At 40.6% G+C, this 23733-nt stretch overlaps 1 protein-coding gene across 1 annotated transcript in view; it reads left to right on the top strand.

Moving 5' to 3' along the window:
- Positions 1–23093, top strand: part of LOC132850383 (activin receptor type-1C) — a 45041-nt gene extending 21948 nt beyond the window's left edge. The window contains exons 3-9 of the mRNA XM_060876923.1: positions 4467–4709; positions 6084–6314; positions 8292–8459; positions 12181–12337; positions 13934–14058; positions 15899–16029; positions 16223–23093. Coding sequence (XP_060732906.1) covers positions 4467–4709; positions 6084–6314; positions 8292–8459; positions 12181–12337; positions 13934–14058; positions 15899–16029; positions 16223–16348 — 1181 coding nt within the window. The 3' untranslated portion in view covers positions 16349–23093. The remainder of the gene's footprint in view (positions 1–4466; positions 4710–6083; positions 6315–8291; positions 8460–12180; positions 12338–13933; positions 14059–15898; positions 16030–16222) is intronic.
- The last annotated feature ends 640 nt before the right edge of the window (positions 23094–23733 follow it).

Below are 23733 nucleotides of genomic sequence, written 5' to 3'. Positions count from 1 at the left end.
TATTAAACCCCCATAATGACCTAATAAAATTAAGATAAATAGAAACTAAATATTATTATTACACAACATGATTTAATTAAGACTCACACTTACATCCACCTCAGCGGCAGACATACTGTTTGATCCTAAACGTTTTATCATATATTCTAATAAATAAAAGTGGTTACTGTTTTTACCTACGGTACTGTGCAAGGTATTAGAGTTTCGTTTTCAGTCAAATGTACATTCATAAATCCATCCATCCATTTTCTACCGCTTATCCGGGGCCGGGTCGTGGGGGCAGCAGTCTAAGCAGGGATGCCCAGACTTCCCTCTCCCCAGACACTTCCTCCGGGGGGAATACCGAGAGACATAGTCCCTCCAGCATGTCCTAGGTCTTCCCCGGGGACTCCTCCCGGTTGGACATGCCCGGAACACCTCCCCAGGGAGGCGTCCAGGAGGCATCCGGAACAGATGCCTGAGCCACCTTAGCTGACTCCTCTTGATGTAGAGGAGCAGCGGCTCTACTCTGAGCTCCTCCCGAGTGACCGAGCTCCTCACCCTATCTCTAAGGGAGCGCCCAGCCACCCTGCGGAGGAAACTCATTTCGGCTGCCTGTATCCGGGATCTTGTCCTTTCGGTCACGACCCAAAGCTCATGACCATAGGTGAGGGTAGGAACGTAGATCGACTGGTAAATAGAGAGCGTCGCCTTGCAGCTCAGCTCTTTCTTCACCACAACTGACCGGTATATCGACCGCATCACTGCAGAAGATACACCGATCCGCCTGTCGATCTCCCGCTCCATCCTTCCCTCACTCGTGAACAAGACCCCAAGATACTTAAACTCCTCCACTTGAGGCAGGATCTCTCCACCAACCTGAAGGGGGCAAGCCACCCTTTTCCGGTTGAGAACCATGGCCTCGTACTTGGAGGTGCTGATTCTCATCCCCGCCGCTTCACACTCGGCTGCAAACCATCCCAGTGCACACTGAAGGTCCTGATTTGAGGAAGCCAACAGGACAACATCATCTGCAAAAAGCAAAGATGAAATCCTGTGGTCCCCAAACCGGACTCCCTCCGGCCCCCGACTGCGCCTAGAAATCCTGTCCATATAGATAATGAACAGGACCGGTGACAAAGGGCAGCCCTGCCGGAGTCCAACATGCACCGGGAACAAGTCTGACTTACTGCCGGCAATGCGAAATAAAAATCCTGCTCCGGTCATATAGGGACCGGACAGCCCTTAGCTGAGGGCCCCGGACCCCATACTCCCAGAGCACCCCCCACAGATCACCACGAGGGACACAGTCGAATGCCTTCTCCAGATCCACAAAGCACATGTGGACTGGTTGGGCAAACTCCCATGAACCCTCCAGCAACCTGGCGAGGGTATAGAGATGGTCCAGTGTTCCACGACCGGGACGAAACCCGCATTGTTCCTCCTGAATCCGAGGTTCGACTCTCGGCCGAATTCTCCTCTCCAGTACCCTGGCATAGACTTTTCCGGGGAGGCTGAGGAGTGTGATCCCCCCTGTAGTTGGAACACACCCTCCGGTCCCCCTTCTTAAACAGAGGGACCACCACCCCCCATCTGCCAGTCCAGAGGCACTGTCCCCAGCCGCCACGCGAAGTTGCAGAGGCGTGTCAACCAAGACAGCCCCACAACATCCAGAGACTTGAGGTACTCAGGGCGGATCTCATCCACCCCTGGTGCCTTGCCACTGAGGAGCTTCTCAACTACCTCAGTGACCTCAGCTTGGGGGATCGACGAGTCCACAACTGAGCCCTCGGCCTCTGCTTCCTCAATGGAAGACATGTCGGTGGGGTTGAGGAGAACCTCGAAGTACTCCTTCCACCGTCCGAGGATGTCCCCAGTCGAAGTCAGCAGATTCCCACTCCCACTGTAAACAGTGTGAGCAGGGCACTGCTTCCCCCTCCTGAGGTGCCAGACGGTTTGCTAGAATTTCTTCGAGGCCAACCGATAGTCCTTCTCCATGGCCTCACTGAACTCCTCCCAGACCCGAGTTTTTGCCTCCGCAACCACCCGGGCTGAAGCTCGCTTGGCCCTCCGGTACCTATCAGCTGCCTTCGGAGTCCCCCGAGCCAACCAGGCTCGACAGGACTCCTTCTTCAGCATGACAGCATCCCTTACTTCCGGGGTCCACCAACAGGTTCGGGGATTGCCGCCACGACAGGCACCGGAGACCTTACGGCCACAGCTCCGAGCGACCGCGTCGACAATTGAGGTGAAGAACATGGTCCACTCGGACTCAATGTCTCCAACCTCCCTCGGGATCTGGTTGAAGCTCTGCCGGAGGTGGGAGTTGAAGATCTCTCTGACCGGAGACTCTGTCAAACGTTCCCAGCAGACCCTCACAGTATGTTTGGGTCTGCCAAGTCTGTCCAACTTCCTCCCCCGCCATTGGATCCAACTCACCACCAGGTGGTGATCAGTTGACAGCTCTGCCCCTCTCTTTACCAGATGAAACCCCTCTCTTTACCAGGTCAGATGAAACAACCACAAAGTCGATCATCGACCTCTGACCTAGGGTGTCCTGGTGCCATGTGTACTGATGGACACCCTTATGCTTGAACATGGTGTTCGTTATGGACAAACTGTGACTAGCACAGAAGTCCAATAACAGAACACCACTCAGGTTCAGGTCGGGGGGGCGTTCCTCCCAATCACACCCCTCCAGGTGTCACTGTCGCTGCCCACATGCGCGTTGAAGTCCCCCAGTAGAACGATGGAGTCCCCGGTCGGAGCACTTTCCAGCACCCCTTCCAGAGACGCCAAGAAGGTCGGGTACTCTACACTGCCATTTGGCCCGTAAGCACAAATAACAGTGAGAGACCTATCCCCGACCCGAAGGCGCAGGGAAACGACCCTCTCGTTCACCGGGGTGAACTCCAACACATGGTTGCTGAGCTGGGGGGCTATGAGCAAGCCCACACCAGCCCGCCGCCTCTCACCGCAGGCAACTCCAGAGTAGTAGAGAGTCCAGCCTCTCTCAAGGAGTTGGGTTCCAGAGCCCAAGCTGTGCATGGAGGCAAGCCCAACTACCTCTAGTCGGTATCTCTCAACCTCCCGCACCAGCTCAGGCTCCTTCCCCCCCAGCGAGGTTACATTCCATGTCCCTAGAGCCAGATTCCATGTCCGGAGATTGGGTCGCCGAGGCCCCCGCCTTCGACTGCCATCCAATCCACATTGCACCAGCCCCTTACGGTTCCTCCTACAGGTGGTGGGCCCACAGGAGATCGGCCCCACGTCGCTCCTTCGGGCTGAGCCCGGCCGGGCCCTGTGGGGTAAGATCCGGCCACCAGGCGCTTGCATGCGAGCCCCAACCCCAGGCCTGGCTCCAGGGTGGGGCCCCGGTTGCGCCATACTACATAGCTCCTAGGATCATTCAGGCACACAAACCCCTCCACCACAATAAGGTGGCGGTTCGAGGAGGGGAAATGTACATTCAGTATTCATTAATATTCAATCTATTATTAAGATCAATATTACAAATGTTTATAAATTTCAGGGACTTTGCTGTTAAAAGCAGTAAAACTAATAACAATAAGACAATACGACTAATACAGCAACAACGATGTGAAAATCGTTAACAGAAAGTTGCACATAAATGCTGCATGACTGTTAAATGGAATTAATGTACTGAACATTTTTCCAGAAATATTGTTTGCTACAAATGAATTGATAATTAATTCTGAAAACAAAACAATAGCCTGACTTTTGAACTATCACTTGGTGTGAAAATGAAGTGAATTTAGGTAAAAGAAATGTACAAAAACCTAATGTTTAGGTCAAAAATGGCTTTTTATAGGTTGTCAGGAACCACATGGTAGCTAAATTACATATACACTGACATTAACAGTGGATGAACCTTTAGAGATAATCGGTATGTCTTAGTACTCTCATTGGTTCCTGATTTTTTTGAATACTGTGTTCCCTATTGTTGTGTTATGAGTTATACCACAGGTCCCCAAGCTTGGTCCAGGAGAACTCCTTGTCTTAAACATTTTTAAGTTTAATACACTCGGTTCAGGGGTATTCCAGGACCAGGCTCAGGAGTTTGTGCCCTGCAGTAGTCATGAACTCAGTCCACTGTGAGTTTTACTCATTAACCTTAGTTTTAGAGCACAGATCTTTTTTCCACTTGGTTCTGATTCTCTCTGACTAGAGCTGTGCGAAGGAGGTCTCACACTGCCTGGGCAAAATGGGATAATTTATGGCTCTGTGTTCACACTCCTGCCACTACTGAATTAATTATCACAATAATAGTCAACACTAGAGGGTGCAATGCCCCTGGTGGACGTATTATTATCTCTTCACTTTCAGCAGGTTCTAAGTATGTATGTATGATAGACTGCTTATAAATATAGATGAGTTTATATTCACATCCCCAGCCATGAAGTTCACTGTGTTTAACCTCCCACTGACATTTACAGCTAATTACTTTTATGTGTGTGTTTTTATAGAAACATCCTCTGAGGACTCTGACTGGGGACGACTCGAGTTGTCGGCTGTGATCCTGGTGCCGTCTTGCCTGCTGTGTGTCGGTGTGTTTTTGTGTATGTGTGTGGTCCGGAACCAGCGGTGCCTGCACGTTACGGGCCGAAACCAGGATCCAGAGGAGCCACTGGATGACCAGAGTCTTGTGTCATCAGAGAAATGCCTTAAAGAACTGATTTATGACATGAGCACATCAGGCTCGGGATCAGGTGAGAGCTGAGACCAGAGAAAAGGAGAGAGAAAAAGGGAGAGAGAGTGAGAGAGAGAGAGTGTGAGAGAGTACCATGAATAATAACAGCTTTAATAAAACTTAAAACCTAATATAGCTGTCAACTTCGAGAATGATAATTCTGCACAACACTGTACCATAAGCTCCACAGATAATTAATATAAAATATAAAATAGAGCTAAATAATATATTGATGTTGAACAAATCTCTAAATAATGCAGTGTGTACTTTTTACACCTTTTTATAAATCACTATTAATAAAGGTAACACTATTGGTATGAACATGACATTATTTAATATTGTTTTTTTTTTTGCATGCAGTGTAGATTAATTACACCATTTTAGGCAACTGACAGTTTGAAACAAAAAACATTAACAGCTTGCTTGGATCCAACATAACCATGATTATTATGAAACTGGGTTTCATATGAAATTGTTATGAAACTGGGTGCAGTGAATCTCTCAGATGAAACTAATCTGCAGGTTTATGATTAAATCTTTCAGGAGGCTTCCATGTTCATTTGCTATTAAGCAATTATTTTCTTCATCAGCTGTAATTATGCTGATGCTGAGGTTACATTCCTGGCTCTGACCCCAAAACTTACATTTATGAGCAAAATTTACACTGCATGGCCGAAGGTTTGTGGACATCTATTACAGTTCTATGTGTTTAGTGAATGTCCCATTCCAGATTAATTGCCCCTGTGCTGTTATAATAACTGCCACGCTTTTGGAAAGGCTTTACTTTAGATTTTGGGGCATTGCTATGTGGATTTGTGTTCATTCAGATTAGGAGCATTGATGAGGTCAGGCCCTGAATGGAGACCCTGGTGTGAAGCTGGATATCCAGTTCATCCCAAAGGTGATTAGTGGGGTTGAGTCAGCATCAGGGCTCTACGTACAACACTTGAGTTCTATCAGTCCAAAGCATGTTTTCATGGAGCTTGCTTTGTGCACAGGAGCATTGTCATGCTGGAGCAGGTTTGAACCTCAGTTCTAGTAAAGGGAATCTGTAATTTTAAGACTTTCTGTAGAATTATGTACTTCCAAATTTGTGGAAAAGTTTGGGGAAGAACCATATATGGGTGTAATGATCAGATGTACTCTTGACTCTTAATCGTAAACTCGTTTATTTCCAAGATTTATGAAGGATTTTTCTTAAGTAGCTAAGTGATGTACACCAGTCCTGCTGAACATTTCAAGATCCTATAACTATTTGTCGTACAAGTTGACATAAACGTAATGGACATTTTTTTGGCTGCTCTTGATCATTTAGCTGTTGTGCTTTAATCTCTACATGCTGTGCTGTATATAAGCAGGATTGACTGAAAAAGAGTGGGTATGTGGGTCTCAGGGCTGCCACTGCTGGTACAGAGGACAATCGCACGGACCATAGTGCTACAAGAGAGCATCGGTAAGGGTCGGTTCGGAGAGGTGTGGAGGGGCAAGTGGCGAGGAGAAGATGTTGCTGTGAAGATCTTCTCTTCTCGAGACGAACGCTCTTGGTTCCGCGAGGCCGAGATCTACCAGACCATCATGCTGCGGCACGAGAACATCCTGGGCTTCATCGCAGCTGATAACAAAGGTTGTTACACACACACACACAGACACACAGTAGGGCTTCATCGCACAAACATCCTGGGCTTCATCGCAGCTGATAACAAAGGTTGTTACACACACACACAGACACACACTTGGCTTTCCATATATCTATGTAAGCACATTCACCATGCTAATAAAGCCATGTTCACACTAATCCATTAGAGGATGATGTTATGTGACCTGGATGGTGTTTTGTGGAGTTACTGCTATCACCTGAAGTCGCTTATTCTCAAATAACAATACACTCCTTAATGTTTTATTCCTCTTGTACCAAAAATGATATTAATAAACATTTCATTTTTTTTTTAGATTAATGTTAGATTTAAGGTTGTAGAATGTCCATAAAAACAAATTCCTGTTATTACTTACAGCAGCTTTTCTTCTCTCTCTTGAAGACCAAAAACGTCCAGCTTGTCAAGTTACTCTTCTCACAGGAAGCATCATTATATTAATGTTTTTTTTTTAAGCGTAAGTCATTGTGTAAGAGCTTACGACTGAAGTGTTAAGATGAGCGATTATGTAGAACGAATATAGAAACTGATGATCTCTTTAAATGCTATTTCCAAAACGCTAGAGGTCTAAAGACCATATCAGATAGAGAGGGGAAATTAAGATATCCAAGGTACTTGAGATCTGACTCACTTCCCTTCAAATAGACAAGTGTTTTCTCAGTAGCTCTGTGTATTTCATGCAGCCCAGCTTGTTTTTTTCTTCATAACACACAGTGACACTGATGGGCCGGTTAGTCAGCATGTTATCCACTTATTTCACTCATTTACCGTCGATCAGCTCCTAATGAAATAATCTGATGCACAGCTGCAGCAGGTCTTCAGGATGTTCAGAGGGAAAATAAAGTGAAGGCTGTTATCTTAATAGCTATGCTCATGGACAGAGTCAACAATCTAAATACTTTTAAGCTGTATCACTTTTTCAGGTAGTATCTATTCCTCAAAACTTTTTCCATTGACCACAAGGTCAAGTCAAGTCAAGGAGCTTTTATTGTCATTTCAATTATATATAGCTGACGCAGTTCACAGTGAAATGAGACAACGTTTCTGTGTATTCTATAGTACACGTGCAAAAATACTGGAACGAACACTTCATGTAATAGCAGAAGTTATATGAGGTATCATAATGAATTGTGCAAAACAGTAATTGACTGAAATGTGCAATAGTCATATAATGGTCAGTGAAAATTTTTCATATAACAATATAATAGTCTTTTTAGCAATTGAGGATGCGTTAAATTTTCCCATGACAAATGGTTTTCCTTTTCAGAAAAGGGTTAATGTAGAGCAGCTTTAGTAAGACGGAACAAATGCTAATCCGAAAATCACACACACACAGAATAAAAGCCTTTATTTGTCTCACATACTGTACGTTACAGCACCGTGAAACTGGAAGTTGGGGTCAGAGCACAGGGTCAACAATGATACAGTGCCTTTGGAGCTGAGAGAGTTAAGGGCCTTGCCCAAGGGCCCAACAGAAGGATCTTTTGCAGGGCTGGGACTTGAAACCCAAGCCTCAACCCAGAGCCTTAACTGCTTGAGCCAACACTGCCAAATAAGTTATTCACACAAACATACGGGCAGTTTAGAGGTTCCAGTTAACTTATCAACATATTTCTGAGAAGTTGAAACTGAAAAACCTTCAGGATGCCAATGGGGAGAAAATACAAAAAGCAGACCCTGGACCTGTGAGGGAGCAGCAGTACCTACATGACCACCGCGCTCTTAGCAGCTATAAGATTCTCTCTTTCTAAATAAATACATTTTACTCTTCAGTTCTGCTTCATATGCTTAAAAAAAAGGTTTCTCAAAGGGTTTATTGGCCTTTTCAATTTACATACTATTGTGTTGTGCATATTCTAGATTTATAATCTATAGTTTTAGTTAAAAAAAAACAAACAAAAAAAACCTGAACATCAAGATGTTCTGTGTGTCTGATCCTTTCTGTGTAGATAACGGTTCATGGACTCAGCTGTGGCTGGTGTCGGAGTTTCATGAACACGGCTCACTGTTTGATTACCTAAACAGATACACGGTGTCCGTGGACGGCATGATCGTCCTCGCACTGTCCGTCGCCAGCGGCCTGGCTCACCTTCACATGGAGATCATTGGCACTCAGGGTGAGCCAGCACTCAATGCTCCTTCTAACTTTCACCTGTTTTTGTTAAACCTTGAGAATACCCCGTCTCCTTTCCTCTGAGAAAAGCGTACCTCTTTACAATAAAGTGACTTTTCTAGATTGCACTTATTCTAAAAGCCAAGGAATAATTCTGGATAAAAAAAAATATATCTGGCCTTTTAAGTCTAAGGCATATTTTTTATATTAATCGTGTCAAAATGCTCAAATTGTGGTTTCAGGAGTCCAGAATATGTGGATTAAATGTGAAATAGCTTATTTTTGGACAGCATCCATTTTTTTTAGCACTGTGTACCTTTAAAATACATTTTAAAGAGCTTAGAATGACGTGTTAGGTATGCTGCTCAATACGGAGAATTACATTCTACACATTTAGCTATTCGTACATTGTTATCTAGCCTCGATATTTTGTGATGATTTAGTGGTGACGGCAAAAGAAGATTTACATCCTGTTCTGTCCCCATGGTACAAATTCAGCCTGGACCCACTCTCAGCTTAGCAGGTGATCTGCTCTGATTAATCCGCTTGCTCTTCTCAGAAATAGTAACTGTCTTAGATTAGATCGCTGGGCTTGATGACCGAATCTGTCCTCTGAGTCAAAGTGACAAGTTAGCTTTATTTGTTTAATATTATCGCCGCTGTCACAGCTCAGCTTCCACAGAAACTGAAAAATAAAAAGAAAGAAAGAAATGTGTATTTACAAAGGTGCTTTGTGAAAATGTCCATTGTTAAAAGCACTATATAAATAAAACTGAATTGAATCAAAATAGGTCGTTCATGTACTGTCTTTTTGTTTAAACTTATAGATGCTGAATGAATGTTGTGATCTTGAAGCTGTAAAAGCTTTGAATATTTTTATTATATGCTCCGATGGTTCGTTCGTTTGGATTTTTTTGTTCATAAATTGAAGTGATTCAATTGAACACTTAGAGATTCAGTGAAAGCTCTGCCGTGACACGACAGCAATGATTTAGAAACGAACAAGAAGCCATTAGGAGTCTGGTCTGAGAGCAAAGACGTGCTGTAATTCTAAAGACACGACACACAGTAGAGAATATTAGAGTAGCTGCCAGTCTGGAGTCTCCTAAAGGGTTGGTGTGTCATTGTGACATGTGCTTATGTTAGCTAATTGTTAGACAGATGAAACCTGGTACTAAAATGAGTCGTGTCATTCTGACAGATTGACGTGTTCAAGGTACGTCTACAGACTGGTTTGTTTTTGCTTGATAATTACACGACTATTCGATTCTACTGCTCGAGAGAACGAGGTATTAGAAGTTGCTCATGAGTCCAGAGGCATCAGGAAGCTCCATAAGAACTTTTTACAAATATGCAGTATATAGAAGGTTAGTTACGACTCCCAATGTTAATGAAGATATCACCCCCATTTCCGCTCTCTGAGATGCCCCAAGTGCTTGTTTGAGCCAAGTGTGTGTTTGTGTGTGTTTGTGTGTGAATGTGTGTGAATGTGTGTGAATGTGTGTGAATGTGTGTGTATGTGTGTGTTTGTAGGTGTGTATATGTGCGTGTATGTATGTGAATGTGTACGTATGTGTATGTGTGCTTGTATGTGTGTTTGTGTGTGCGTGTGTGTTTGTAGATTTGTGTTTGCTTGTGTGTTTGTGTGTGTATTAGGAGAGTTAAAAGAAACAGTTGAATGCATAATATTACTTTAAATTTCTGTTACTTAACATTACAATGATGCTTTTTGCTAGAGCACAAAAAAACAGCTGAATCACTGACACACTGATTGTCTTTGTCATGTCGCACTCCACAGTGGTGTTTAATGGCTCATGAGATAAACAGTATGTTTAGACACTCAGGGCTTTAAGAATTTTTACTTGATCATATTTCTGAGATGCCCCAAGTGTTTGTTCATAAGAATCTACAATTTGAAGGTTGTTATCTTCAACCACTAAAATGAGTCATGAGTCATTTCACATCAGACTTGCACCAAGAAAAACATTCATTTGTTTCTACTGATAATAAATCCTGTTAAAAAAACACTGATAATGAAGACTCGATTCTTACAGAAAACTTCCCCATATTAATGTTTTTCTTTGTTAAATAGCATAATAATTGTTCCCATAGCAACAGTACTGTACAGTGCATGAACTAGGGGACGTGGCAGCTTGGTGGATAAGGTATTGGACTTCCGATCAGAAGGTTGAGCATTTGAATCACAGGTCCACAAATGTGACACTGCTGGGCCCCTGAGCAGGGCCCCTAGCCCTCAATTGCTCAGATGTATTAAAAAAAAGAGAGAGATAGATTGTCACTTACTCTGGAAAAGGGAGTCTGCCAAATGCCATAATTGTAATGTTTCAATATAAAACTGTCCCTTTCTGAATGTTTGCAGAGTTAAAGAATATATTTTTTTCTTTATTTAGAATACATTAATTATTTGGAGTACTGCATGTACAATAGCTCCTACTATGTCACTTTTTTGTCCGCATACTGTACAATGTTTAGATTTTGCTATAATTTTTAGAACACTAATAATCTCGCTCAGTCTTTTGTCTACGTTCAGTTTTTACTATCGCAGCACAAGAATTTCATTGGAATTTCACTGTAAAATTGAAATATGTGATTTGGATTAATGATGAAATTACTGTCAGCTTCTGTTCTAGAAAAACAATCTACACCTTCTGACCAATAAATTCAATTGAATTCAATTAAATTTGTTTGTATAGCGCTTTTAACAATTCCCATTGTCTCAAAGCAGCTTTACAGAAGTATCGAAACTGTTTAAAATTAAGTTAGTATTCATCTCTAAAATCTATTCCTAATGATCAAGCCTGAGGTGAAAGTGACAAGGAAAAACTCCCTGAGATGATATGAGGAAGAAATCTTGAGAGGAACCAGACTCAGAAGGGAACCTCATCCTCATTTGAGTGACACTGGACAGGAAATAATGTCAATGTAAATAATGTCCTTTAAACAACAGTTTTTAGTCGAGTGGAAGAATTGAGGAATCAGAATTGAGCATTCAACAGTGTAACGTCTTTAAGATGACAAACATGCAGTCTGCAGTGCTAAACGCCTATTTTTTACATTTACATTTATGGCATTTGACAGACGTCCTTATTCATAGTGACTTACATTTTATCTAATTTTATACAACTGAGCAGTTGAGGGTTAAAGGCCTTGATCAGAGCTCCAGTGGCGGCAGCTTGGTGTGCCTGGGATTTAAACTCACAACCTTATGAAAAAAATTAAAGAACTAAAGAAGCAGGATACGGGGCACGGTGGCTTAGTGGTTAGCACGTTCGCCTCACACCTCCAGGGTCGGGGTTCGATTCCCGCCTCCGCCTTGTGTGTGTGGAGTTTGCATGTTCTCCCCGTGCCTTGGGGGTTTCCTCCGGGTACTCCGGTTTCCTCCCCCGGTCCAAAGACATGCATGGTAGGTTGATTGGCATCTCTGGAAAATTGTCCCTAGTGTGTGATTGCGTGAGTGAATGAGAGTGTGTGTGTGCCCTGCGATGGGTTGGCACTCCGTCCAGGGTGTATCCTGCCTTGATGCCCGATGACGCCTGAGATAGGCACAGGCTCCCCGTGACCCGAGGTAGTTCGGATAAGCGGTAGAAGATGAATGAATGAATGAATGAGAAGCAGGATACCAAATGATGAATTAGAAGATCAAGAACATTGATCACTGACCTATGTATTCATGTTATTTCTGCGTGTGTGTGTGTGTGTTTTAGGAAAACCAGCTATTGCTCACAGAGATATAAAATCGAAGAACATCTTGGTAAAAAAGAACAGCACTGCGGTTATCGCTGACTTGGGACTGGCTGTCAAACACGACTCCAGCACCAACACTGTCGACATCCCGGCTAACCACAGAGTGGGCACCAGGAGGTCCGTGTCTCTGTCTGCTGCAGTCAATACACTTAACATCATACTGGGACTATACTTTTCAAATCGCTAGAAACAACACTGTTCTTTGCTGTTGTTTTCATCTGTAAATATCATTTAGATATACTGGCTGTAGAACATGATAAATGTAAGTTAGACCAGAATAAATCCAAAACATTTGATTTATTAAATGTTTAGAGACAGAGAAGCCTGATTCATTTTATTGTTTATGTTGATTGAGCATTTTGGCTTTGAGATTGTGATGGCAAAAATGACTGTTTTTTTTATTTCTCTACTGAAAAATTTTCCACAAAAAAATCTCTTGCATTACACAGTCTTAACAAATAAAACTAATCTACATATGTAAACATTTCCAGTTCTATTTTATTCCAGATTTTATTCCAAATTTAATTTTCAGTCGCTGACATTTGTTTTTCTCAGATAGCTGCTGAACCTTTTTCTTCTTTTCTTTTCTTTTCTTTTCTTTGCTGCTGAACCTTTTTCTTCTTCTCTTCTCTTCTCTTCTCTTCTCTTCTCTTCTCTTCTCTTCTCTTCTCTTCTCTTCTCTTCTCTTCTCTTCTCTTCTCTTCTCTTCTCTTCTCTTCTCTTCTCTTCTCTTCTCTTCTCTTCTCCTTCTCCTTCTCCTTCTCCTTCTCCTTCTCCTTCTCCTTCCCCATTTCCTTTTCTCCCCTTCCCCTGTCCCATCCCGTACTGTCGGATTGGAATCTCTAAAATGAACACATGATCAATGCTTACAACATATTAGTTATAAATAAAACAGTTCAGTTATAGGAAAATAATCAGTGATGTGACTAAAGTTGATTAAACTCATAAAGTGATACCACAGCAATTTGCCAATGCTAACAATTTTCATTATGTTTTATGAATTATGAACTATAGCTTTATTTAATGTTTAATGCATGCTGTGTCCTAAGGTTTCATATTTAAATCAGAATCTATTTATTATTATTATTATTTATTACTACTACTACAACAATTATTAATATTATTAATAATAATTAATAATATGTGTTATAAATAGTAATACTAGTAACAAGAATTATTATTATTATTATTACAATTATTATTAATAATAATAATTAGTATACTACTACCACTAATAATAATAATTTTTTTTATAAGTACATAGGCGAGTTCAGGATGTGAGTTCAGGAAGAGTGAGATGTGATTCAACCTTACATTCTGCAGTTGCTGTGCATTCTCGTTATCCCTGATTTTAAAGTTCACTGGTTGTTGTTGAACCTCAGCAACTATCAGCTCATCATTATTGAGTCATTTTGTTCAGCTACAGTACATACAGCAGGCCATATGTGCAGCCTCTGAATACAGGGCGCACTTTCCATTAGCTCTTTAATGTGCATGTGTGTGTAGCCTGGTTATCTGCAAGTGCACTGTTGATTATATTGAATTTGTCCTTGTGTAGCTTGTGTCCCTGTGTGTAACATGTGCAATCATGTTGTTAGACCTTTTTTTTTTTTTTTTTTAGTGTTTTTCTATCAGAGAAACCTTTCTGACACAGAACTCAATGTACATGATGCTGATGTGTGTGTGTCTGTGTGTGTGTGTGTGTGTTTGCAGGTACATGGCCCCTGAGATTCTGGATGACACCATTAACATGAGCAGCTTTGAGTCGTTCAAGCGTGCTGATATCTACTCTCTGGGTCTGGTGTTCTGGGAGCTGGCTAGAAGATGTTCAGTCAGAGGTTTGTGGTAACCGGCTGACGTCACAGTCATCACCCGTGTCAAAATAGAAAGAACCTAAAAGTAAAACCTCTGAATTCTCAATTATATCTTACTTCATCCCAGTTGTGTGTTTTGTGAAAAATAAATATGTAAAAAAAATGTAAAAAAAATATTTTTTTTTTACAATTAAACTGGTTACAATATAAATGCGATAAAATGTTATTATCACTTTTATTATTATTTCATTCATAACCCAAGATAACGATCAGAAAGTTTCTAAAACGTGGAGTTTGCAAACTTTGAGCTCATATTTTTATTCTGACCGGAATCTTATTTTGTTACGCTAAAATTTTCTAAAAATTTAGATTTATAAAGGAATTATACATCAATACTATACACGATGTGTCCCTTTTTATGTTGACATACTGTTTATTACAGTTATATGTGATTTGTGACTGAACACTAGAGTGACTGAACAATAAAATGAGAGAGGTATGTTGGTGCTTGGGGGCTCTTGGGGGTTCTTCAGGGGTTCTCTGGTTTCCACTCACCTCCTGAAAAACATGGATTGGATGTAAATGTTTGCGTGTGCGCCTGTGTAATCCCACCTCACACCCGGTATTCCTGGGATAGTCCCAGTATCCACCGTCAAATGGATTTAACACACTTTTTTATGTCTCTGTCACCGAGTGGAGCTCATTTATACAGCTGAGCAAATAAGGGTTGAGGGCCTTGCTCAGGGGCCCAGCAGTGCAGCTGCATGGTGGACCTGGGATTCATACTCACAACCTTCTTATCAGTAGTCCAACACCTTAACCACAGAGCTACCACATCCCTAAGCATTTCAAAGGCTCTTGGTTTTTCCTAGAAACATTGCTCATATTGACAGACAGATATATTCTATAGATATGTTATACTGTATGTCTACAACTGTAAACTTAAGCACAGTCGGTGTTTAAGTACCAGATACTGTCTCTCTCTTACCGTCGCTGTTTTTCTAAATTTGCTAGTGAAATTTGTTGGTGAAATTTCCAGCACAGGAGTCTTCTTTTAAACTCACACCAATAAAGACACACATGAAGTTAGTCTCTATGATAGCTGTACTCATATTTGATGCGCGTGAATGCAAAAGGGCTTCGGCTGAATGAGTGTGTGATGATGTCACATGACACAATTCTGCAGAAAATCTGCTGTAATTAAAATAATTACATTTCGCTTCAACTTCTGCAAAATCGTGGAGGGACTGAGAGAGAGAGAGAGTCTAACAAGCACACAGTGTGATAGGTGCAAAGAGCATCCTAGAGCTTCTCAGGTCTGTTTGAAAATATTTCAGATGAGATTGTTAAAGCCTGCTTTTAAATATTCTTACTGTCCCTGAAAGCTTTTTATTTGTATAATGAGAGTGCCATGGCTCTCATGGCTAGAGTTTCATGGCAAGTATTTGACTAATTAGTGTAAATGTCAGAAATGTAAATTTAACTGATTTATGTCAGAAGATCAGTCTGATCCACGTCAGCTTTTATAACGTCAGGAAACAACAGCTATTCCACTGAGAATATCAATTGTAACTGCATGTTTTGTGCAGTTTGTGCTTGGAGACACACTCACACACTTGGAGACACACTCACACACTGTCTAAGCCACCGTGCCCCCCGCTTGGAGACACATTGGCATATTATCGGTTTATACTAGTTTCTTCCCTTTCATCAACGAGACCTAGTAAGAAACCATTATACACAGTAAGAGCTTCCTTCTTATGGAGATTCCTCTACCTGATAAAGCAGGACATGATGCATAGTTCTTCAGTGCTCATCTGTTTTATATTATTTCATAGACTTTGGTGATTTTTTCATTCCCCAGGGATACACGAGGACTACCAGCTGCCTTATTATGACCTGGTGCCTTCAGATCCGTCGGTGGAGGACATGAGGAGGGTCGTGTGTGAGCAGAAACTGCGGCCTAACATCCCAAACCAATGGCAGAGCTGTGAGGTAGGATGGAAAGCGACTGGTTCAGAGAGCGATTTTAAAAATCTTCTCAATCCACCTTACAATCATTCCAGTCTGTTTGATGATTAATTAAGGAGACTTACTAATAATAAAAAAAGAGACTAGTCCTTCAGGAATAAGAAGACTTTTAAGTAGACTTTGATGACTGATATGCCATGTGTGTGTGTTTCCTCAGGCCCTGCGAGTGATGGGTAAGATCATGAGAGAGTGCTGGTACACCAACTCGGCTGCACGTCTCACTGCTCTGCGTGTGAAGAAAACCATCTCTCAGGTGACGGTGCTCAAGGACGTTAAAGAGTAGCACACGCTCAAAGGTGCTGATGACCGTTGAGTTACCCTCTCCATCACTAATCAAGGGACGACATTTCAAAACTGTGTTTTGTGATGCCAAACACTCCAGAGTGTAGCAGCGGCGCCTTCTCTCAGCTGAGTGACTGACAGTGAGACATATTGTGATCCGCTCAAAGGATTCTTGCTCCGTGCGAACCTGGTCTCATTTAGAGAATGCAGAGGTGTAGGGAGTATGCAGAGAAACTGTGAACGTGTGTAATGAGCAAGAATTCAGTCACTAGCTGAATGACTGAACACAGCCTATGTACCTTTCTAACTTCTTTCCTGCTCATGTTGTTTCTTCTTTGCAGCCTCATATCTCCTTTTGTTTCTCCTTCATGTTTCTCCCACGTCCTCAATCACCAGTTTTTTGTTAGCTTGACAGTTAATATGTGTTAAGAACGTATACTGAGGTGCAGGTCACTGTGCACACTGTGTATTATTTACTGACCATCTTATCAGGTTAAACGACAATATAGATCACTATTGCTGGTCTAAAAGGACTAAATGTAGCTCATGTCAGTCTGCTTGATTCCCCATCTGTTATTGAAAGGGACCACCAATAGATATTTTGTACAGATGTTATTTGAATGCAGACACATTTTCAGAACAGCTGAGTCAGTGTGTGCGATCCGGGTTTCTGTGTGTCATTTGGTGCAGTATCGCTGGGGTTTTTATACTTCTCAGTGCCACTGCTGGAAGTCCACCAACCAAAAATATCCAGCCAACAGCCGTGCTGCAGTCAGAAACTGACGCTAATGGCTAGTCAATTAACACAACACGTTGCAAGTGTACAAAGTTGTTTTCTCAGTATTCTCTGTTACGTTACTGTTCCCATGGCAACGAAAGATTTGAAGTGTGCTCATGTTTGAAATGATTTGTTTTGGTCTCGTATCCACGTCTTGTTGTTTAGAGTGCTCCTGATTTAGCCCATGATTAGTTTGTCTATAAATCCCCTGTTGACTCCTTTGTCTTGTTGTGTAGTTTTGCCACGCTTTGAGTTTAAAATGTATAGCGAAGTTGTAGCTCACTTGTTAAGATGTTGGACTAATGGTTGCGAGTTCAAATCTTACCACTGCCAAGCTGCCACTATTGGGTCCTCGAGTAAGGCCCTTAACTCTCAGTTGTATAAATAACATAAATATATGTTGCTTTGGATAAGAGGGTCTGCCAAATGCTGTAAATATATATCCCCAGTGGCATGTTTCATATTTTTACATTTCTTGTTTTTTGACTGTTGCTTTTTCTTCAGATTACAATTATGGACTATAACAGATTATTGCCACCTACTGTACATGTAATTTGATGCACGCTGTGATTATCTCTTAAGGGAACCCACATTAAATTACATGCATGTGTCCTGCATGATAAACCACTTTATAATCATAGACATCTAATTGTAAAACGATCACATTTCACACTTTTTCCCTGGACCACACACACTACTATGTCTCTATTTGTGCTGTTTTGAGAACGATCCCCAACCCATACATGATCCGTGGTGGTCATGTGGTGGTCATGTGGTGGTCCGGTTCCGTTGACAGACCGAGTAAAGGGGGCTGATAGATAGCATAATCTATATGATGGGTGAGACTAATAAATTAGTCAATTCATATAGCTAATAGGAGTGTTCTCCTAAGAACGCGGCACTTTATTAGGAACACTTGTACACCTGCAAATTGTTAATACTTATCCAGTCAGCCAACCGATGTTCTACAGCATAATGCTTAAACTATTGCAGATACAGGAAAACAAATCATCTTAGTCACTTTGATATGGCATGCATTTTGGGTATTTCCAGAAAGTGGATCTCTTGAGATTTTCACACACAACACTCACAAAACACATTTTAAACAGAACACAGCAGTTCAGCACAGTGAGTGGAAACTCCGTGCTGATGTGAGAGGAGAACAGCTAGACTGGGTCGAGCCTACAAGAAGGCCAAGTCAAGCCTAAGTCAAGTAATCACTCATTACAACAGTGGTTTTACAACACATTAGGTTCTTCTCAAGTCAGCCCAGAACAGGAACCTACAGTAACAGGACAGTAACGGGAGGCTACAGTAGGCACAGGTTCACCCAAACTGGACAGGTGGAAAAAGACCAGGCATCAGGTGCAGATATTCTAATTAAAGCGATTGTAGATTAAGCATTAATATAATGAACCTGTTAAATCTGCTTTCTGCATTTGTTAAAATATGATAAGATAAAAGAAGATGAGATTAGATGAGATGAGAGAAACTTTTATGATCTCACTGTGGAGAAATTCACTTATCATAGCAGCTCACAGACAGGTATCAGTTTAATATAAGACACTATCAACTAAAGTAAAAGAAAAAAAAACAGTACTGTAATTATATACCGTACACCCTAGGACAATAAAATAAATTAAATGATATAAAATATTGCACATTGACATCACTGTAATGCAGTGTTGTAAAGTCTGACTTAAATGGAAACACAGACATTTACGTTCAGGTTAAACTATGTCTTAGCTCATACCACTGGCTGTAGCATTATAACCAATCTTCGTTGGAGTGTCTCTTATAACAAACTGCTTTAGAAACAAAAGCATCATGAACTGCAGCAAAAAAGTCTCACTTTAACTTTCTGCTATTATTGTTTTCATTCGACTTTGCTGTACAAGTTGTACTACATGTATTAGTCGTAACACAAATATGACAGCTACCTCATGCGCTTTCTCTAAAGTGCCAAATGCTTTGAGTCTCACAATATTCACAAGTGTTGTGCCATAACTGCTTTGGTTGGTGTTATGCATATATATATATATATATATATATATACTGTATTCTTTATGTATTTGTCGATTGTTATTGTTACTGAGCCAAGCACTTATGAACCAATGGATTTACTGATTGATTAGGAAACAATATCTCTATGGATAAATTAATTGGCAGTTTAAACAAGCAATCGGTGAACGAAACCTTGAATTTTTTAACACAATGCTTAGCCTTTAAAAAAAAAAAGCTTTATTTCTTTAAGAAATATCATTTGAAAACACTTTCCTTTTGAAGCATTGCAATTTTGCAATGATCTTTCCATATGAGCGCTATCACTTTCAGTTGCAATGCACAGACCTTTCCAAGTGACAAGTGTGACTTCCTGTAAAACAATGCTATTTTTCAACATGAAAAGGAAAAAATCCTAACAGCTCTGAGAGAATGAGAATTCAGATCCATTTGATAGTATTTACAGTAACATGTTTGATAGCCGAATCGACTAGGACCATTACAGTTCTACTTTATGTCCGTGTATTGTCCGTATATCTGTTTTATACATCCAACTCAGCCGTGCGTTCATTCACATGAAGTGCAATATCATGTGTACTTTCCTAGTACAAGTGCGTTTATTCAAAGCCTTTTAATCACATAAAGCTCAATGTGGATAAGAGGCTAATGAGACCGGTGTGGAATAACGCTGTATAATATGAACACTTTTGTTCCTGCTTCTTCGCATCGCACTAAAAAGCAACAGTACAGTACATAAGTTGCTCGAGTAGTTTATAAAACTAAAAACAACAAAAAAGGCTAGTGAGAATGGAAGCGTATACTGTATATGCAAAATAAAATTCATATTTAAATAAGCTTTTCAATATAGACTGCACTGAATCCTGTTCTCTGTGCAGAAAGTCTGCTTTTCCAGAATCACATCTGATTATTTGCTTGATTTTGGATATTTTTACCCACAATTCATGTAGCATCCACTATGTTCAAGCTAGGCAGAATCCCAAATGTTTTCCTACTAACTATATACTGTATGTTCACTACATAGCATACAACATAATTGAAAGGGTTTGTTGAATCAGTACACACTGCATAAAAGCTGTGAATTTAAGATATATATCAGATTCATGGAAAATACCAAGTGATGCTCTTTTGATATTTAATGTAGGATGTGGTTTAGCAGTTTATCAGACAGGAAACGTTTTGAAGAAACAATGAGGAGCCAACGACCAACCTTTTAGAAATAATGGTCACTTTTCAGAAGACAGTTGCACTAATAGAATTTAAGATTGATTGTTGTCTTGTTGCAAATTTCAACGTAACAGACAGCACCATAGGGTGCGTCTCAATTGTCTCCACAGCTTACTAGGTCGGGAATCAGTATACAATGTTTAGGACCCTGGTTCACTACACATTGGTACACTGATGACTCTGGTAACATGACTACCCAGAAAACCCAAAATATTGAAGTCGTTTATATTGATATGTTTATTTTGTCCACATTCTACTAATTACGGGGCAGTGGTAGCTCAAGTGGTTATGGCTCTGGGCTGTTGGTTGAAGGATCAGGTTTCAAGCCCCAGCACTGCCAAGCTGCCACTGTTGGGCCCTTGAGCAAGGCCCTTAACCCTCCCTGCTCCCGTGGTGCTGTATCATAACTGCCCCTGCGCTCTGACCCCAACCTTCAGTTGGGATAGTCCACTGTGCTGTGATGTACAGTATATGTGGCGATAATAAAGGCTTCCATGTCTCCCAATTCATATAATTTTGGATTATGCACCTCAAAGTGCCTGTGGTGCCAAAATTTTTCTATATAGCGTTAAGTTTAAATTAATTACTCAAATCATATGGTTTAGGACAGATTTTACAGACTGATTTTGCAATTTAACTCAACTGGAAGTTCAAGCCCTACGTACTTGAAATTTTGTATTTATAAGCATATTTAATTCACTTTGTTAGGAGCAGGTTGGAGGTGTACCTTCTCTTAATTACTGTAACTACAAAAAATACAGAAGTTTTTTTAGCTCTACTCCTAGAAAATAAAGAACAAACAATGTGCATCAGGTGTGTTTTTTATTTTTTTAACTGTTTTTAATCATTTCATGAAGCCACCATAATCCTTAATGTTACATATTATATTATAATTGTACAATGCTATTGTGTTTTTTTTTTTTTTTTTTGGTGCATAGTTAACGTTTAGTATTATCTCTCTTTCTCTCTCCCTCTTTCTCTGTCATGTTCCTCAGACATGCAGTCTGCCATGTTTACTTACTAAAACGTCCCCAATTCGAAATCTCTGAGCTTGAAGAAAACCCACACTTGTAATGTTTGTTTAACTCGAAAGCACAACCTTTCCGTCATGACTTGAGTCGAACGCACCATAAGTCCAACTAGTGCAACAGGCTACTGGACATGCCTGGACAGTCTAAAACACTGTGTGTTCACTGTATAGTTTGTGTTCATGCTACTTTTTTGGTCTTCTTTCCTGCTTAGTTTAATGTTTTTTCTATTCCCAAACTCATTTAATCCAGCTTGTTAACTTAGCAACATAAGCTTGCAGTAAGTCTTCAGTAAGCTTCAGTATCAGATCAGTATCAGGTATCAACAGATGCCTTTAAAAATATATATATCAAACATTTCATTGAGTTATATGTACATAAGTACATATTTTTTATCCTCAGATGTTAAGTTTTAAAATTCTGCAGATGTGTATGTGTGTGTATATATGTTTATATATTCTAGTATTCAGGCCTAGATTAATGATGTGGCACTCCTGGACCTGGACTTGAGTCTAATTATGTTTTTTATAGTCATTTCATGACTTTTGACTCAGCTTAGACTCTGAGCTTAACCCAAATTTGGAATAGCCCATGCTTTTAAGTGAAGCTTATTATTGGCAGCATTAAGTATTATTACTCATATGCTCTTATGTGAGTCATTAATGGAGAGTTAATCATGTATATTTAATTATCTCTTGACAAATTAAACCACATTTAAAGACTTCACTTGCATTCAATTTAAGTCGTATATTTACCATCTGTTTAATGGTAATGCGGATGTTGTTGTTGTTGTTGTTGCTGAATTCTGGCAAACTGACAAAATACTGCTTATAACCGTTAAATCTGGCACCTCTATACTATAAAACTATAAATATACAGTGATTCACCAAAATGACATTATGTGCTGTAATGAAAAGGACATTCAAGCCTAAACAATTCAATCTGTGGTCCGATAACCGGCTGTCAAAATGTCCATACTACTTCTGCACAACAGTCAGAAAGAAAGCTTTAAATATCATTTTCTCAGTTTCCTCTTTTGGTGGCAAAACTTATAGCTTTACTTGTGGTTGCGATATGTAAAAGATTTCTATATCATTCAAAATGTCAAATTTTGAGTTATCTCAGGCCAACACACATCAGTAGGAGGCAGAATTTCTGTTTCAGCTTGCTTAGCTTAGTCTGTATGCATGGTTAATGGAGCACTGTCTGACATTAGCATACAGTAACCCATTTTCAGGCTATTTTTTCCTCTGTCTCTTATAAACAATTCCAGTTACTGGTAAAGCTTTGTTGATGTACCAAAACTTAGACACCATTATGTCTTAATTTCATTCAGTCCCAGACCAGGACAACTTAGCATTTCTGTATATCTGTAAAATTGCTTGAGAATCGATTATCCTGTATTTGTAGTTGTCTTTTACCTTTGTCCTAAAGATGCCCTGGTGCCGTTGACCAACGGAGCACATGGGTTCACGAGTGGAAAGTGGTTTGTCTGGCAGTTTTGGTTCCTCTCTTAGAACATACTGCTCTTACTGTGCTGAGAGAAGTTTGAAGGTGAAATCATACTTGTTTTTACATTTCGATTCCTGGACTATGATTGTCACATAGTATTTTATTGTATTGTGTCTACAAGACTATTTATTGTATTCATGTGTAAACTGTGAGACAATAAAGTATTTTTCTTTATAAACTTGTTTTGGAATTTGTCACGAGTTATTTTTTTATTATTTTCCTGTTCTCTGAAACTGATATCCAGACAAGATAAGAAAACTTATCTCTGCAAGTACTCACTACGGAGTGTCCTGACATGACCGTAGTTTGTTAACTCTTAAACATCTTAGCGATGAGTCAAACCTAGAGTACTGACTGCAAACGAAATGCAACGTGTGACGGTTTCAGGCACTGTGACCGTTAGAAATCGAGTCTATTTGAGTGAGTCAGATCTGTACAAGCCGGTGTGCTTGTGTGTATTTGAGTATGTGTGTGCATGTTTTTCCTTCCTGTGGCCTTGTTTGCTGAGTGTTGATTTGGAAAAAAACGTTAAGCAATTTGACCACCGGCGGTTTCAAAACGGTATTTCCCTGAATCAAAGAGATTGCAGAGAAGTTATCAATGGCAACAAATGCATAAACAGCGAATAACTGATTTCGAAATGACTCTTCTACCTGAGAAGGATATGGTTTCATTCATCTTAGCACATGGAGAGAAGAAACAGAAGTTAGTCTGAGGCCTCTTGATTCACTGCAATGCAGAGGATTGTGAGATTAGTCTGAATGATGATTACTGGAAATTGGCAGGGATCAAATTCAATCCTATTCAACTTAATAAAATAAA

This window comes from Tachysurus vachellii, chromosome 8, assembly GCF_030014155.1.
Source record: "Tachysurus vachellii isolate PV-2020 chromosome 8, HZAU_Pvac_v1, whole genome shotgun sequence".
Taxonomy (NCBI): Eukaryota; Metazoa; Chordata; class Actinopteri; order Siluriformes; family Bagridae; genus Tachysurus; species Tachysurus vachellii.
The sequence above is the reverse complement of the archived record's forward strand: the minus strand, read 5'-3'. Positions and strand labels throughout refer to the sequence as shown.